The sequence below is a fragment of the Centroberyx affinis genome, unplaced genomic scaffold (assembly GCF_046629955.1).
Source record: "Centroberyx affinis isolate AG114_WGS23_722 - 3 ecotype Tasmania unplaced genomic scaffold, CSIRO-AGI_Caff_v1 ptg000175l_1, whole genome shotgun sequence".
Classification (NCBI taxonomy): domain Eukaryota; kingdom Metazoa; phylum Chordata; class Actinopteri; order Beryciformes; family Berycidae; genus Centroberyx; species Centroberyx affinis.
This window is the reverse complement of record NW_027278872.1, coordinates 166,625-183,618: the sequence shown is the minus strand read 5'-3', so window position 1 is coordinate 183,618 and position 16,994 is coordinate 166,625. Positions and strand designations below refer to the sequence as shown.

The 16,994-nt window shown below is 38.7% G+C and overlaps 2 protein-coding genes across 4 annotated transcripts; one reads left to right on the top strand and one right to left on the bottom strand.

Moving 5' to 3' along the window:
• Nucleotides 1-93: 93 nt before the first annotated feature.
• On the top strand, nucleotides 94-6,564 carry ctso (cathepsin O). 3 transcript variants are annotated; one of them, XM_071535236.1, is made up of 8 exons: nucleotides 94-382; nucleotides 1,079-1,184; nucleotides 1,301-1,425; nucleotides 3,199-3,366; nucleotides 3,691-3,812; nucleotides 4,732-4,895; nucleotides 6,140-6,232; nucleotides 6,364-6,564. In XM_071535236.1, exons 1-8 carry the CDS (start codon nucleotides 176-178, stop codon nucleotides 6,396-6,398), a joined length of 1,020 nt encoding a protein of 339 aa, XP_071391337.1. In that variant the 5' UTR covers nucleotides 94-175; the 3' UTR covers nucleotides 6,399-6,564. The 3 variants fall into 3 exon arrangements, with proteins under 3 accessions (XP_071391337.1, XP_071391345.1, XP_071391327.1); XM_071535244.1 differs by lacking the exon at nucleotides 6,140-6,232; XM_071535226.1 differs by lacking the exons at nucleotides 6,140-6,232; nucleotides 6,364-6,564 and having other exon boundaries at nucleotides 4,732-5,192.
• A 1,129-nt stretch (nucleotides 6,565-7,693) lies between these two features.
• tdo2a (tryptophan 2,3-dioxygenase a) lies at nucleotides 7,694-12,067 on the bottom strand. The gene is made up of 12 exons (XM_071535363.1): nucleotides 12,033-12,067; nucleotides 11,705-11,810; nucleotides 11,480-11,570; nucleotides 11,040-11,110; nucleotides 10,345-10,472; nucleotides 9,968-10,154; nucleotides 9,581-9,688; nucleotides 9,353-9,464; nucleotides 9,074-9,131; nucleotides 8,586-8,665; nucleotides 8,267-8,357; nucleotides 7,694-7,847 (listed from the first exon to the last, which is right to left on the bottom strand). Exons 1-12 carry the CDS (start codon nucleotides 12,065-12,067, stop codon nucleotides 7,694-7,696), a joined length of 1,221 nt encoding a protein of 406 aa, XP_071391464.1.
• Nucleotides 12,068-16,994: the final 4,927 nt, after the last annotated feature.

The following is a 16,994-nucleotide window of genomic DNA, read 5'->3' as shown; positions in this document are numbered from 1 at the left end:
TGATTATCTCACTTTCTCTTTCCAAGGAAGCGCCTCGCTTGATCGTCGCGCATGCGTACAAGACAATAATATTTCCTCATTTGTCCGCGAGCATGATCTGAACCATCTGAACCGAACCTTTGTACTATTTTCCTTTTCATCTGTACATATTTTTTAACAGACCTTCGTGCGTCAAATGAGGGGCGGCGAACTGTTTCTTATAGCAACCGTTACCTTCGTCTTCCCTCCTCTGCGGTGTCAGAATGTGAGCCTGGAGGAGACTTTAACAAACTTTAATGGCTCTGCACTGACTGAAGTTGATTTCGGCTCCTTCAGAGAGCAGTTTCGCCGCATCTATGAAGTCAGCAGCGAGGAATTTTATCATCGTCATTTCTATTTCCAGGTAGGAAAGAGGGGAGATGGGGAGGGAGAGAGAGAGAGAAGTGTAAATTCCCTTCACACTCCAAAACACGCCATTAAAAGAAACGTCTGTCACTACAAACCACACCCCTAAAATAGCTGAAAAAAAAAAAAAATATGATTATGATTATTCTTTTTTTGTGTGACCAAATTTGTATTTATTTCTTGGAAAGGGAAGGCCAGACAAGGTCGAGAATACAACCACACAACACAGCACACAAAGATAACAACACAAACGACACAAATGATAATAATACAAAAAAACAACAAAATAGCAACAAAAATAAATAGTTTAAACAACACTAATATTATTTGGTATAAATGGTAGATTCATATGATAGCTTAATTAAATCTTAATTTTTCACTTTTTAACTAGCCTACCTCTAGACACATAGTTTAGATTGTGAACAAACATATATTTGTACTTAAAACCCCCTGTTATTATTATGATAATTATGATTATTATTATTATTGTTAATATTAATGGTAGTAGTAGTATTATAGTTTTTCACCTTTTGCCATTTAAAAAAAACAGCAACACGTTTTTCTGCTTCGGACCCCCCTGTCTATTGTTTTTTGTTGTTCTTGTATTATTATTATTATATGTAGTAGTTGTCTGCATTTGGCTGCTCCTACAGCCAACATTAACACTAACATGCTGTCTACTGTGTTATTGCAGAATGCTATAAAAAGGTTCGCATACCTGAACTCATTTTCCGCAGCCCCGCCGTCTGCCAAGTATGGCATCAACCAGTTCTCTGACCTATCGCTGGATGAATTCAGAGGTAGGCCGGCCTGAAATATTTTCAACACATATTGTTGTTGTTCTGCAGAATTGGATTAGGTATCTTTATATCTATGATTCTCATAACTGCATTTGAACTGTGTCCTCGTTCCACAGATTTCTACCTGCGAGCCAGCGCTGACAATGCTCCTCTTTACTCTGGACCGAAAAGAGAGGGGCTACCAGATAAATTTGACTGGAGGGACAAGACTGTGGTGGCCCCCGTCCAGGACCAACTAGCAGTAAGGATGGATAGATAGTTAGATAGATAGATAGATAGATAGATAGATAGATAGATAGATGGGCACAAAGGACACAAAATATCTGACTACTCACGGCTCATAAATCCTTCTTGATCCCCTGTTCCCTTGTCTTGATTCTCCCTTTATGATTGAAGTGGATTTAATAAGTGAAATCATTGAGGGAAGAGTGGGTGGTCCTAATATTTTATACGCTTAGTGCATACTTATCTCCAGTCCTGTAGCAATAGAGACCACTTTTAATATCAGTATTGATTTCTAAGGCCTTGAACCCCATCGAAAAAACCATCAAAATAGTGGATTTTACAATGAAAATTCAGGTTTTCATCATGTTTATGGGAATTTGTGCTGAAGAAATATACTGAGCTTGGTCTGATTCTGTTTAGAGAATGAGATGACTTGTGCAAATGTGACACTGAAAACAATTTAGTATTCTTTTACATAATGTAATGTGCTTTCATTCAAGAAAGAAAGGTATTGAAAAAGCAACATAGCCAGTATCAGATTATGAAATATCAGAACCGGTTTTGTTATTGAAAAATTCAAAATGATACCCAGCCCCAAAGACAGAGGCAGTGTATTAAACACTGGAGCAGAGGTGAAGATCTTGCTCCAGGTGAACATGGTTCACCTTAAGTATTTCTGTCAGTAGATGGCAGCAGAAAACAATTAGTCACAGTCCACTCACACTGGCTAAATCATCTCAACCCAATCCGGCCTCAGTGTAGATACCTTGCTAAAAGGCCTTTAAAAATCCTAGATTTGGTTTTAAAATAAATTTATATAATCCAATCAAAGTTTGTTGTATTTTGGGTTAGGGATCAGACCTAAAATTCTAATAGAAGTCCTATATGTTTTTCCTACACTCCATAGCCATGTTGGACTTGTATCTAAATTGTAAAGTACTATTTTTTTTTTTTAAATACATTAAATTATTGATTTGAGCAGCAGGGTGGAATGATCAGGCAAGACTGTCCTTCAACTGAAAGGCTCAGGTTCAACCCCTGGGACAGTTTCCGCCCTGCTTAAAGGTCCAATGAGAATTGCATTTCTCTCTTTCATGGTATAATTTAAGAAAGGGCCTGTGTTAATGTAAAGTTACCCAAATTATTACAACTGTCAGCGCTGTGGAAATTTGAAAAACTCTCCCTCTGGTTGTCAACAGAATCAAACAGATTTAGAATTCCAATCGACTTCCTGGTGCATAATGATGTCACCTACACCCAGGTTTTAATGAATGCTCTGATTGGTCGACAGTATGCATAATTAATGACATAATTAATGAGTATGATTAATGAAGTGTCCCATAATAGCCAGCCAGCTACTTGCCAAACTAGCCAGAATCTCCATGCCTCAACTGTTGCTGGGTGCCAAAATTCCAACACTGGATATTTGTTCCGCAAAGATAGACATATTGGCTGCAGTGGAAGGCTTGGCACCCACTCAGTCCTATAAGCTTTGTATCATCTAATCATCAAAAACTAAAAAATATTATGCTTGGTGTGTTAGAAAGCAACATCCAACTCTTCCTGACTGAGTTGAATCTGGATTTTAAAGTTTCCCAGAGTAAGACACTGACCTCTCTCCTCTCTGTAAAGGGCAGAAAGCAAAAATATTATTTCTCCCTCAGGGGATCAAAAGAGTATCACAAGATACCACTGGATTCTGTTGGATTTTGGATCTAGTCCTAAAGGATTTCTCCTACAGCTTTTCTTCCTTGCTTTTTTTCTAATAACTATCATTTCAACTTTGCAGTGTGGGAGTTGCTGGGCGTTCAGTGTGGTTGGGGCCATGCAGGCTGTCCAGGCGATAGCCGGCCGGCCGCTGGAGCAGCTCAGTGTGCAGCAGGTTCTGGACTGCTCCTTCCAAAACCGGGGCTGCAATGGAGGCTCCACAACCCGGGCCTTGAGCTGGTTAAAGCAGGTCTTTTATTGACATTTTTATATTTACATTTTTGGGCATTTAGCAGGTGCTCCTATCCAGTATGGCTTAACAATGAGTGCAATAGTAGAATAAGTCTTACCTACTGAAGATAGATGTTACAAATATTTCTGTGTCCCTAAAATGGTCATGTATGATAGAAGACGCCTGTTTTAAATGATAATGTTATGTATTTAAATTTGAGAGACGTTCAGTTGTAGTAAGCAAGAGAAAAAAAATTGTTCACTGCAGTCAGACCCAAGTCAGGGTCTTGGGTGTACTGTATTCAGATAAGACACTCGTTGAGATAAAGTCTTTTCCTTGCAGACCAGAGTGAAATTGGTGCCTCAGTCAGAATACTCCTACAAAGCCACGACAGGAATCTGCCATTTTTTCTCCCAGTCACATGCTGGTGTTGTTTTGAAGGACTTTGCTGCACATGACTTCAGGTAACATACAAATTTCTGCAACTTCACTTTGAGTGATAATGGCTAAAAATTAACATTGAATACATGCGGGGGGGGGGGGGGGAGTCATGTGGGATTTAATGTGTTTTTCATAAAGTACCAAGGACAAAGGAAGGGGGGGGGCGTCTGTCCTGTGCTCCTGACGAACCCCTCTGTTTACTGTGTCAACAGAGACATGGATGGTTCAGTAGCACAGAGGTTCCTGACTCTGGGCCAGTCATTTAGGCCCAAAGGTTACCTTGAATTGAAGTTAATCAGATCCTCTTGATTTAATATTCAACAGAACGGTGACTCACACATTTACTTTTTAAATTTATTTATTTACATTTTCTCATGTCTAGTTTCTGGGCTGTCCTCTGACTGTTTGCAGTAATGCATTAATACAAGGTGATACGGTCATGGTTTTGGGGGTTGATGCTGAAAAAAATTGCTGAAATTACCAACTTGATGCTGAACTCTCTTGCTGCTCTGGTTTTTGATACAGTTTTGTCTTTCCCTATGCATGACTTGTATGGGATGTACCCTTTATTTATTGAATATAACAATATAGTAGCACTCTTTAAATGATCCTTGAATGGAACTTAGAAGTAATGGAAAATATCAAGATGCATCTGTATATGCAACATTACTACAACATATATTATTTTCAACTTAATCATAGCAAATATCGATGGCATGCTTCCTTTTTAATACTCCATTGGTCTAGAAGGGAAATTTGTCTCTTGATCTTTCCCTGACCCTCTCAACAACAAGGTTAATATTTTGCCCAAAGGTAATGGAGAAATGTAACCCGGGACCTTCTGGTTAAAGGGGAGAAATGTGAGATTTTTACTGCCCCATAGCACAAAATGACCATAACATAGCTGGTGGGGGATTATCTCTACTGATTGTTGTTCTCTAGTGGTCAGGAGGAGGCGATGATGAGCCAGCTGGTTGATTGGGGACCTCTGGTTGTTACTGTGGATGCTGTCAGCTGGCAGGACTACCTGGGTGGGATCATCCAGCACCACTGCTCCAGTCAACAGGCTAACCATGCTGTCCTGGTCATTGGATATGACACCACTGGTACATATTGCTGCTGCACTGGCATGAAAAAGGCTCATAACTCCAGATTCAGTGATTTTTACTTATGGCTTACATATGTGAAACTTGCTTTCACAAGTGGAGCAAGTTTCACAACCCTAGGACCTGTGAAACCAATTTAAAGCTGTACTAGACAAGATTTTTAAATTTTTAAATCACAAAGTGGGGCTGCAACAGACAAGAGAAGAACATCCCCACTAATTGAGACCCCTTAGATTTGCCCTATTTGCCCAAATGAAATTCTGGTGTTGAACATGTACACTTCTCCACCCACAGAAATTGATGAATCAAAACGTTACAAGTGAAATACAAGTTTTTTCCTAAACAGCAGAGAGCAGCGCTCTGTTCAGAGAAATCTGGACTTTGGTTTCCTTTGGTAGAAAGCATCACAGGCTGGCTGGCTTAGTAAACATGAGCATGCTGTGTGCAGTTTACTGACATCATATTACAGGATTTTAGGGTATTGAAGTAAATATTTTTTCAAACAATTACCTCTCGCTGCCATTTGAAGCCTCCAGCGTAATTGCGTAGTACAGCTTTAAAACACACTAAAATTTCAAAAATGCATAATTGTTAGTGTGAAAAGAAGGTTGTTCTAAGTTCTTGAAAAGTTGACTTTGTGAAGATACAAGGTTTTTATCCGACATCGGAGAGGTGTACTTATTGAATATAGCCAAGGCTTGGTTATTATCATCCTATAAGGCAAGGAATCTCTGTCTGTATGTGTGTCCTTCGCATATCTCGAGAACCGTTCGTTCGATCTACTTCACACTTGGCGGGTATATTGCTGGGGACCCAAGGACATGCAGTGTCGGATTGGACACAAGACACGTTCATTATTAATAAACTTTGAATAAACAAGCGAACAGCGCTCTGTATAGCAGCGGGGCTCAAAGCAACCAACTGATAGCCTACGCCTATTTTGAACGGCACTGCACTAGTTACATAAAATGAAAGAAAATTAGGTAATTAGAACGGTTATCTCACTTGCCTCAGTGCTGACTTCTTCTTATTATTATTATTTTGTATTTGTTAATTTACCTATTTTGTGTATACTTGCGTCTTGTGGGCATTATGCAACAGTGTGAGGGATTATGTAACAACAAAGTGAATCCTGTTGCAATATACACATACACACACAGAGACACACACACACACACACACAAACCTAGTGCTCCTTTACCCTGTAAATTATTTAAACTTAGTGTGCGTGTGGTCTGTCTTAGGGGATATTCCATACTGGATAGTGCAGAACTCCTGGGGAACCACATGGGGGAACGAGGGTTATGCTTATGTAAAGATAGGTGGCAATGTTTGTGGTAAGTATGATTTTGCTCCTTTATATTTTTTTGTTATATTATTTTCCTGTAACATTGCTGTAGCTGTATGTAGCTGTACCCAGTATCCCCCCGGAGATTAATACACTGTCTCTCTTTTTGTCTCTTCCTAGGTATTGCAGATTCTGTGGCAGTTGTTTCTCTTTGACTACATTGTGTGTGTGTGTGTGTGTGTGTGTGTGTGTGTGTATATGTGTGTGTATATGTCTGTGTGTGCTTGTGCGTGTGTGTGTCTGCCTGTGTTTACTGCTGCCAAAAAAAACCATGTATTTGCCTTCAAGTGTCACTTTAAATAATGTTTTTATTGAAAAATTACTGTGTTACATTGGTATGATAAAATAAATCACTTTTTATGCTGATAAATGTTGATCATATATGAATCATCAACAGCAATTTTCCCACACATCTCACACACACACACACACACACACACACACACATACTCATACACACACTGTCCAAAAACTCCAATAGCACCAATAGATGCACCGTACAAAAAAAAAAAAACATGTCTCAGTAAATATATTGTATAAGGTAGAGACATACTATAAGTGATTTTTTTACATACATTTACCTATACAGAGATCACATCAATCACTGCATAAATACATAACAAAATTAATTTAACACCATATAGTATACTTTACAAACAACAGCTTATAGTATATTATTATTTTTATATTAACATTATTTACATATTTTATGGTTTTAGTTTTATGCTGTGCAAATTGTCTCATTTTAGATGTCGACATTGCGGAGACTATTGTTTATACAAAGGTTAATTGACAGTCTATCCACTGATACTCGTGCCTAAGACACGTCTCAATAGTCTGAAGTGGCTTCCTCTCTTTGACACCTTCCCCATGCTGAAAAACAAACAACAAAAACATGAAAAATGATTGGATTGGTAAAAACAGGTAACTGGTGTTTCGCTGCATGGATGCTTTGATCAGCCACACTGCTTTCGCCGATCCATTTGCTTTCAGGTCCGTCACGGTGCACTTACATCATTTTAATGAGGAAAACATCTCAAATAAATCTGTCAAGGAGCCATCTGCTATACTTTCTGACTGGTAAAGCTTAGAGTAAAATAGCCTAAATTGGTCATTGATTTCCTGAGGGTCAGACACTATGTCACCAGTTTCTGTTTGAATCTGACTCTGAATGACTTTTTCACCTTGTTCACTAAAAATAAAAATGTTAAAATATATATTTTTTAATCAAAATCCCATTACTTTTACTTCCTGGAAAACTGTATTTTTAGTACGAATTTTATTGAGAAAACATACAATATTTTAATCTTCTGACCTTCCTCATGAATGTCACAAGACCCAAACACTGCATGTCTTCTCAATAAAATGTGCCAGTTTCTTATGTTATCTACTGTTCTGAGGTCAGTTACAGTGAACGAGAGGAAGCCACCTCAGGCGATTGAGACGCCCCCTAGTCTGAGTCCTCACTGCTGCAGTAGGAGCTGTCGCAGCACTCAGCCGTGTAGAGGAACGTGTGGACGTTGGGGTTCAGCTTGGGCACCCAGTGGCGAGGCACCAGGAACGTGGCCAGGTTGAACAGATCCACAAACACCTTGTAGCGGTCACTGGAGGGGAAAGCAAATCGAATGAAAACTTTTGCTCCAAAATGAGATGCTCACAATTTGAAAAAAGTGACACGTGCTCTTACAAAATCTAATACCAATTGTACTCTTTAATAGATAAGGTAACTTAAGTCCTGGGTTGACAAACTGCAAACACTTTGACAGACTGAATCCTCTATATTTTACAGATACTGAATGAAGAGCTTTTTTCTAAAGTGTATATGTATCATCGAAATGAACTCTTCAGATATACTCTCCATGTAAACATCAGTATGAAGTGACAATATGACAGGTTAATTTAGATAAGAGCAGAGCAGTTCTGTTCTGCCCTTATCTATATTAACTCTAAAGTGTTTAAGATACTTGCAGTATAGTATTGCAAAGTGTGTAATCAGTATGCTAAGGTGTGTAACATAGACTACCTGACAGTCGATCTCAGGTAGTGGTAGCCAGACGATCCCCCTGTGCCGGCTTTGCTGCCAATCATACGATGCACCATGCATACATGGTTGTCTAAAACAAAAGACAGACAGAAACACCCAGTGTGTCATGACCAGTGTTTTGGCCCTGCATATTTTCATTTCAGCTATCAATTGTTGCTTCAGCTTAAAAAGTGAGCGAGATATAGGTAAAAAAAACAAAAAAAACATCTGTTGACTTCATGGGAGTTTTTCTCGTCTTGTTCAGGGATGAGCAGAAGCAGCCACTGACAAGGATATTCCTGTGACAGCAGTAACTTACATCTCCATTTTGTCATGAGGGTGTCAATATCCATGAGGGAGGTGAGCAGCTGGAAAGGAACCTGGAACCGTGGCTCCTCCCTAAAGGTAAGAGAAGGTTTTAGGATTTGAGGATATACTTTGAACGGCTGGTAAAGCAGTGTATGAAAAACATCGTGGGTGGTGGTGGCAGCCTAAGGGTTAGAGAAGTGGGGTTTGTGACTGGAATACCTAATAATACAGACAGGCTTGGGAAATGTGGGCAGGGAGATGAATGAGTAATGTTCTCTCCTGCCTCAGCAACTATGATCCTACAAAAGCCCCCTGAGCAAGGCCTTTAAACCCCAACTGCTCAGTGGCCAGCAGTAGAAGACCGTTTGTACTGGGCAGCTCCCAGGTGTGAATGTGTACAACTATATTAATATGAAGCAAGCTGTTGCTAACAAAGATGCATGTCAGTAAAGTTTCCCTGGATAAATAAATGTTAAGAAACAAACAAGGCCTTCATACCTGTAGAAGTAGATCATTAGAGCACCTTGGAGAGCCTTGTAAGAGAGCCGTCTCTCACCTAGTCAGACAAAGGGAAATTAATTACTTTCAAGGTAAAATCAGGGTGCTCGTAGAGCTAGAACCTAACTGTTATCACGGTTCACAAAGTTAATATGAAGCATGGACAATTTGTAAACACAGATATTTAAAGCCCTTACAAAAACTGGATTACAGCATCTGATGGATTGGTTTGTTTTAAGTCACCAATCAGTAGTTTACCCAGTGATAAGAAGGACTCACCTTTGCTTAGGAGATGGTCATGACGTTTTTCATCAAACAGGGAAGTGAAGAGCTCTCTCTGTTTGACCAGCTCAGCCATAAGCTCCTCCTTGTCTTCAGAATCTGTCATTTTCTTTCCAAAATAATCATAAATAAAAAAATATAATCTTTGTCAATCATCTTTGCACACACAATTAAACTATGGACAGCAAAGAAAGTTTGTTTTGGAAGCTGGATGTCATCTCATACCTCGATTTTCTCCTTCTCTTGATTCAGCCCGGCGAAAATGTTGATTTCCAGCTTCTCCCAGAAATTGAAGCTATCCTCCTCCAAGCCAGGGGTTCTCTCCAGCCACTCCTGTGAAGAACAACCCAAGGTTTTACTACATTTATACTCTATTCGCATTAGCAGATGCTCTTATCCAGAACAAGTTACCATAAGTAGAATGTTACACCTAGTTTATGCTCATGTATCACCAACATTGCAATCAGCCAAAAATAGGGAATGCAGGCGTCAAAACAACAGCAGCCAAACATTAGAATAAACACATTTATGAGTCACCTGTAAAATTCATACTGTATATCACCAGGGATTGAGAACTAAAATGTAGCAGTGGTTGGTGGTCTTCAGACGTACCTCGACTAGTTTTAAGAGTGGGGGTTCCTGCTCAGTGGCGAGCAGCAGCTCACTCTCATGGCCTTTGAAATTGTCCCTGTAATGGCGTCTGTTGTATGGGACCCTCAGGTTGTCTGGGACGCCTATCTTGTTTTCTAACAGCCGGAACTGGAGGCTTTGGAAGCCAGAGGCCGGAGACAGATATTCCCTACACACACACACACACATACACGCACACACACACACACACACACACACAGCACAGCACACAAATAAGCATAGATGCGCATAGGTCAGACAGCAAACCAATGAGTGCACAGTCATAAAGGGTTGCATCTTATGTTTTTACTGCTAAAGCAAGGGTACATTTCAGAGTCAGAGGTTATTTATAAGCTCACCTGAAGTCAAAGAAGTCCAAGGCTGTCATTGTCTCCAAAACCGCAAACTGGTCGACCAACAGTCTGAAGATCATCACAATCCTGTGGATGCGAGTGTTGACTTTGAGCATGTTGCGTTCATCGCGGACCTGGAGAAACAGTAACATGTTCAGGAAAATAATAGCCGTATAATGATAGCTGTAGATGCATATCCTTCAAGTAGGGAAACTAGTGCTGTTAACAGTTAACTAATGTGTCTGGTAATCATTCACTAATGATGTTCATGTTAACTAAGGTATTCATTTCACCATTAGTAAATTATTACCAGACACATTAGTTAACTGTTAATTAAGGGTTAGTTAACGCTTATTAAACATTTACTAACCCTTAATGAATGTACCCTTATTGTAAAGTGTTACCCTTGCGCTTTAACAGTAATACTGTGTGATGACTGTGTATAGTCTTTCCTTTTCTGAAAATGTCCAATCTCCTGATTTCATATCCTATAAGGCTTTCAATCTTCAACACTATCAGCTCAGATTCAAATGATTTGAATTTAATGTCACTGAATTTACTAATTCTGATTTTATTCCAAAATTCAAAAAATAGAAAGATTATTCTGTATTTTGTTCATGTTCAATGTTTTTTCTTCACAAACATAAATAAATAATGAAATAAACATCAAATCATTCTTTCTGCCCAGAATCATGACTCACATGTCCACTGATGAAGATCTCTCGCACCGAATCAAGTTCCCACAGAATCTGTTTGAACCATAGTTCATAGGCTGAAATATAACACAGAATGATTCACCAGGTGTCATAAACCATTGTAGTATTATGTTACAAGGTAAACAAATAGCTGAATGCACAGTCAGCGATAATCAGAGTTGATCTGCATTTCAGTAGTCACTTTGTCTTGTATTCAGCCTTTTTTTGTTAAATCAAGTGAAAAAATCTGCATGTGGGGCGAAACAATTTCTTTTTTTGATGTGCCTTATTTTGACATTTTTTTTTAGATAAAATGAATGAAAGAAAAATGAATTTTAAAGACTGAATACAACATTAAATTAGCAATTTTATTCCAGTGACAAAACACAAGGAGCTGCAATTAGACAAGAATAAAAATACAGTTAAAACTACAAAGCTGGTTTTACCTTGATGGGTGACAATGAAGAGGTGCTCATCATGGATCTTATTACCCTTTAGTTCACTCTGCAGTACCTGGGCTGTGACTACTTTGTCAAGCTGAAAGTGGTGGCAAGAAATAAACAACTTAAATAACACAAAATTGACTAAAACGTAGGCCAATTCCAATCCGAATCAAACATAAAAAAGTCCAGTTCTGAAGACTGATATGCATGATAGATGGTATTTTCTACCTGAAGGTAATCTCCATAGATGATACCTCCTTTACTGGCCTTGTTAACCCCTGCTTGAGAGGCATCCTCATCATCTTCTTTTCGGGGAGGCTTGTTTTTGAATAACCTGCAGTGTGGAGAAACAAGGCCTTGTGTTACTTAGTGTTTTTTCAACCGTTTCCATCTGCACAACAATTAGATTATGTTGAGCACTTAAACTAATGCAAGTGTTACAAGGTTGTGGCAAATCAAGTTAGAGAAAACACATTTTAAAAAAAATGCAGCCATCGCTTAAAATGGGAAAATCCTTGAACGTAGCATTTTAAGTGTAATGAGGATCCGAACGTACAAATGCCTCTTCTCAAAGTACGGACATCCACTCATGACTATCCAAATGAGTTGCAGCAAAGTTGTGATCCTCTTCCTTGAATAATATTTACTAAACTTGTTGTAGACACAATTCAGACTTTTAAAGGCTCACCTCATCCAATCACACATGAGGATGAACTCACCATCCGGCCCGCCTTTATTTGCCCCATCCAAATAGCTGTTGTTTAACTTCTATTGGTGTCCCTGGTGTACTTTGCTTTACCTGCTAAAAGTACGGTCAAAGGACAATTTCCAAATAATATCATTACCGAAACAATGACTCAAATGTTATAGTTTTCTGCAGTTAGACATAATCAAACTGACATTAATATCAAATGCACTGTAAGTATGAGTAAGTATGAGACTTACTTCAGGTTGACATTGTTTTTAAAATGCACAATTAATCCTCATGGCTTTTATTTCTAATATAACATGTTGTTTTCAGGACACTTGTTTGTTCAGTGAGTGGATATCCTCAATGTTTACTCTAGGGCTTTGCTGTTGATATCTGAATGTATTCTTTCTATCAAATGTCACCACATTTAAGAGTGCAGTTAGCTGTGTGCATAATAAAAGACGTTTTCTTTTTTGTTTGTTTACATTTTTTAAAGCAACCTGTATGGTGCAGTGGGTAGAACAGGGTCGGATTTGATTTCCACATTGTCAATCAATACTAAAAATGTATTCCCTCATTATACTGTAACGCACTTAAAGATAAATGCGTCTGCTAAATGGCATTATGTTAACTTTGTGGACGTTATTGCATTTTTTTTTACAGATAATGACGTAAATCAACGTGTTCCCCTGAACAGTCATAAACATTCCTCTTCTGTCCATGCTTATGCAATATAAGCTCTTCCCAGGTATTGTGACCTGACCAAACCAAATCACACTAACAGAAGTATCACTGACGTTAACTCTGTTGGTCACGAGGCTCCATCTGTAAATATTTGCAATTATTTACAGATGGAGTTAAGTATTAATGCAGTTAATACTTAATCTCCCTGCAGTGAAAATTACTAGTGTTCTGTTGGAAGGGCTGTGTGTTTTCTCGGAATATGATTGCGCTATCCTCGATGCTGTTGCACCCTTCTCCCTGTACAGATTGTTTGGTCTCTGAATTGACTGTTGAAATAGCATTATTGGCTCCTGACCTTAGTGTGTACCTTAGACATATGGATAAGTGAGTATTCCAAGCCAGTGTTTGTGTTTCTTCCCTTGCGGTGGACAAATCAGAGAGATATGTGAGATTACTTACATACCTCTAGAGGGTGACAAAATCAAAGCCCATCCTGAGGTTGCCTTGAACCATAGCGGATCAACCCTATTTTCCACTCCATAATATTCCTATTAGGCCTGTATTATCAGCTGTCATACATAGTTCATGGGAAATATTTGTTTGTTAGATTCACAATAGGCTAGACTGGTTGAAAATAATGATTAGTTCATCCCTCATGGGCCTACCAGCAGAACCACATCACGACACACTGTCAATCACAACAAGCAGAGCCTTTTGAAGAACAGTTAACCCAGTTTCATCAGTAAGACGCAGATCCCACAATCAACGTCACTCTAAATCTCTCCAAGATCATTAGCTCTCTTGTTTTTCACCCACTCTCTTTGTAGACTTTTCAAGCAGAGTCCCAAAAGCCTGCACAACTGTCCTCAGAAGATCAGAGGGATGATAACAAGCAACTATTTCTGAATTGGGACATGGTACAAGCCTAGCACTGAGGCTGCAAACTGAGCAGTAGAGCAGAAGCAGCCCCAGAATGCTTTGTTCCTGTTCCCGTTTTGCCGGGATGAACGGGAGGGATAGCCGTGGAGGATCTGCTTGAGACGAGATGAGACGATCAGTGTAGCTCTTCGAAAGGCTTTTTGATGGGTCGTCATGGACAGTCGCGGTGTTGCGGGTCACCTTCTCCCTGAACTTGTAAATGACCAGTCCATCTCACGGATTGGGCGCACATGCTATTACAACATTATCTCCAAGGTCTGAGTCAGTCACTGATTAAAAGAATGTGAGAATATAGCCTGTAAAACCACCTTGAAATGTAAACAGTTTTCCTCTTTGCCTGACCTCGTCCTTGGACTCGGCACATGTAGGTATGTTTATATGTTTATGTGTCCACTCTATCTTTGGCTACCTTTGACTTCTTCATCCCTACAGCAACTTATTGAGACTTTTGTACACTATAACCATAATAACTTCCACAACAGCTGACTCCTAAACATGATGGATGTATTTATCACATGAAGCAAACATACAAACATACAGATCAGAGGAAACAATACATGCCATTTCTGGTGGTGTTTGTGACTTTCTTTTACAGTGAATCAGATTTGGTATTTCTGCAGCACATACCATATAATTCAACAAATGAATTAGAAGAAGTCAAGAGTTTTATTTAATGATTTGATTTAATCCCATGATATCTGGCCATTTCCACATTTTATTTTTTTCATTCATTGCATCCCAAAAGAGATCAGTCCAGAAACTTATGAGTGGAAAAAAGGACAGATTTCTTTGTATTTTTGAAAGTTATATGCATTGCCTAGTATCTTTAATTCATTTCTTTTATTGTCTGTTGGAATAAGAGTCAGACATAAATGGTGTTTTTCCCATTGGTTAATTCAAAGCTAAAATATCTCTCCCTCAGTTAAATACAGAAAGGTTATGGCCAGGAGAGTGAACAAATGACTCCTCATGATTCAGTTGTCCCCTTAGGAGTGGTAATAAATTTACTGAACTTAAAACAGAATCCTGAGGAGGGCACAAAGGACTGGCATCACACCAAAACCTAGCACTGTAAAGTTCTTTTTTTTTTCATTTTACCTTGGACAATTAATTATTCTCCATGTAAGGCAAGGCAAGGCAAACTTTATTTATATAGCTCATTTCATACACAAGGCAAATCCAATGTGCTTCACATAAAACAGAAAAAAAAAAAGCCAACTCAGGGCCACACACCACAACTATTTAAAATGACATAAAAAAAAGAAAGAGAGAAAGAAAGAGAGAGAAACATAGAGATAAAATAGGTAAAACATAAATAAAATAAATAATATAACATTTCTGAGATTCTGGAAAAAGTTGTTGCGGATCAGCTCCTCAAGCTGATGGACGACCACAATATCTTTGACAAATTTCAATCGGGTTTCTGCCACGGCACCGAAACTGCACTTCTAAGAGTGACAAATGATATTATTATGCATGCTGATAAAGGTGAATATTCTATTTTGGTGTTCCTCGATTTAACTGCTGCCTTTGATGCCATCAATCATGCAATTCTTATTGATAGGCTCTGTAACTGGGTTGGTATCTCCGGTACTGCCCTTTCTTGGTTCTCCTCCTACCTATATTCATATTGTGTGTCCTCTCCCGCTCCTCTACTGTGTGGAGTTCCACAGGGGTCAATACTTGGACCCATCTTATTCTCCCTATACATGTTACCTTTGGGTCAATTACTCGTCGTTTTGATGATATCTCATACCATTGTTATGCTGATGATACCCAGCTGTATGTATCTGTCAAGCCAAACAAACTACACAACCTTGTCTTTCTCCAGAATTGTTTGACTACCACTGAGAACTGGATGTCCCAAAACTTCCTCAAACTAATGATAATAATAATAATAATAACTCTATTTATATAGCACTTTTCAAAACAAAGTTACAAAGTGCTTTCCATAAAATAAAATAAAAGATAGGAAGAGTAACAGTTACAATAAAAACCCGATAAGGGAAAACAAGCAACAAGTAATGAATAAAAGAGGCAAATAAGATTAAGCAATAAAACCATAAAACAGAGATAAAACATAGGTAAAAGGGGTGCGGATAAGAAATAAATTCAATAAAACTATAAGAAGGCCTTTGTGTAAAAGTGAGTCTTAAGAAGTGATTTAAAAGACCACACCGAGAGACGACACTAAACCCTGATAAAACTGAGGTCCTTGTAATCGGTCCCGATCATTTCACAAGGGAAGTCAAACTCTGCATTGGCCCCCTTGCCACTAACGTAAGGACCTCTTCTAAGAATCTTGGAGTTATCTTTGACCGACATTTGAACTTCGACCAACACGTTAACAAGCTTATTCATTTCATTTTCATTTAATTTATTTTCATTTCATTTATTTATATGGCTCAAGACCATGATCACATGGTATGGAGCATTCAACCCTGCTTCCTTCAACTAAGACAAATTGCCAAAATCCATCCTGTCAGCCAAAGATCTGGAACTTTTAATTCATAATTTTATTTTCTCATGTCTTGACTATTGTAATGCCCTTTTTACCTGCCTCAGTCAATCTGCTGTGTCTCGCCTTCAGCTTATCCAAAACGCAGCAGCCAGGCTTTTAACAAAGTCCAGCCGTAGATCCCACATCACCCCAATATATGCCTCCCTCCACTGGTTACCGGTGAGATTCAGAATTTATTTCAAGATTCTTCTAATTAACTACAAGGCGCTTCATGGCCTAGCCCCGGTCTGCATAGCTGAACTGCTAAGCCCATACACCACTGCCTGGTCACGCAGATCTTCCGACCAAGGCCTCTTATCCATTCCTCGCTCCAATCTTAAAACCAAAGGTGATCGTGCTTTCGCCGTCTTGGCCCCTTCACTCTGGAACAGTCTCCCCCAAGCTATCAGATCAGCCAAATCTGTTGATTGCTTTAAGCATTGCCTTAAAACTTATTTTTTATAGGTTAGCCTTTTTAGAATTAGCCCTGCAGTAGATGATGTTTGTTGTTATTGGCTTTCTTTCTCTGATGTTTTGTTTGTATATTTGCTCTGATATTTAGTTTGTATATTTGCTATATTGCTTGTATATTTGCTCCTTGTCTATTTTTTTTGCCTATTTTTGTATTTAGCTAATTTTTATTATGTACAGCACTGTGTTTTAAAAAGTGCTATGTAAATAAAATGTTACTTACTAATAATAAA

Coding starts and splice junctions, on each gene's coding strand:
- tdo2a (XM_071535363.1), bottom strand. CDS start 12,067: ATGAGTGGATGTCCGTACTTTGAGAAGAGGCATTT. Junction 11,811..12,032: donor TACTTTGAGAAGAGGCATTT/GTACGTTCGGAT, acceptor TCCACACTGCAG/GTTATTCAAAAACAAGCCTC. Junction 8,358..8,585: donor CCTCATGACAAAATGGAGAT/GTAAGTTACTGC, acceptor CTTTTGTTTTAG/ACAACCATGTATGCATGGTG.
- ctso (XM_071535226.1), top strand. CDS start 176: ATGAGGGGCGGCGAACTGTTTCTTATAGCAACCGTTACCTTCGTCTTC. Junction 1,185..1,300: donor ATCGCTGGATGAATTCAGAG/GTAGGCCGGCCT, acceptor CTCGTTCCACAG/ATTTCTACCTGCGAGCCAGC. Junction 3,813..4,731: donor TTTGCTGCACATGACTTCAG/GTAACATACAAA, acceptor GTTGTTCTCTAG/TGGTCAGGAGGAGGCGATGA.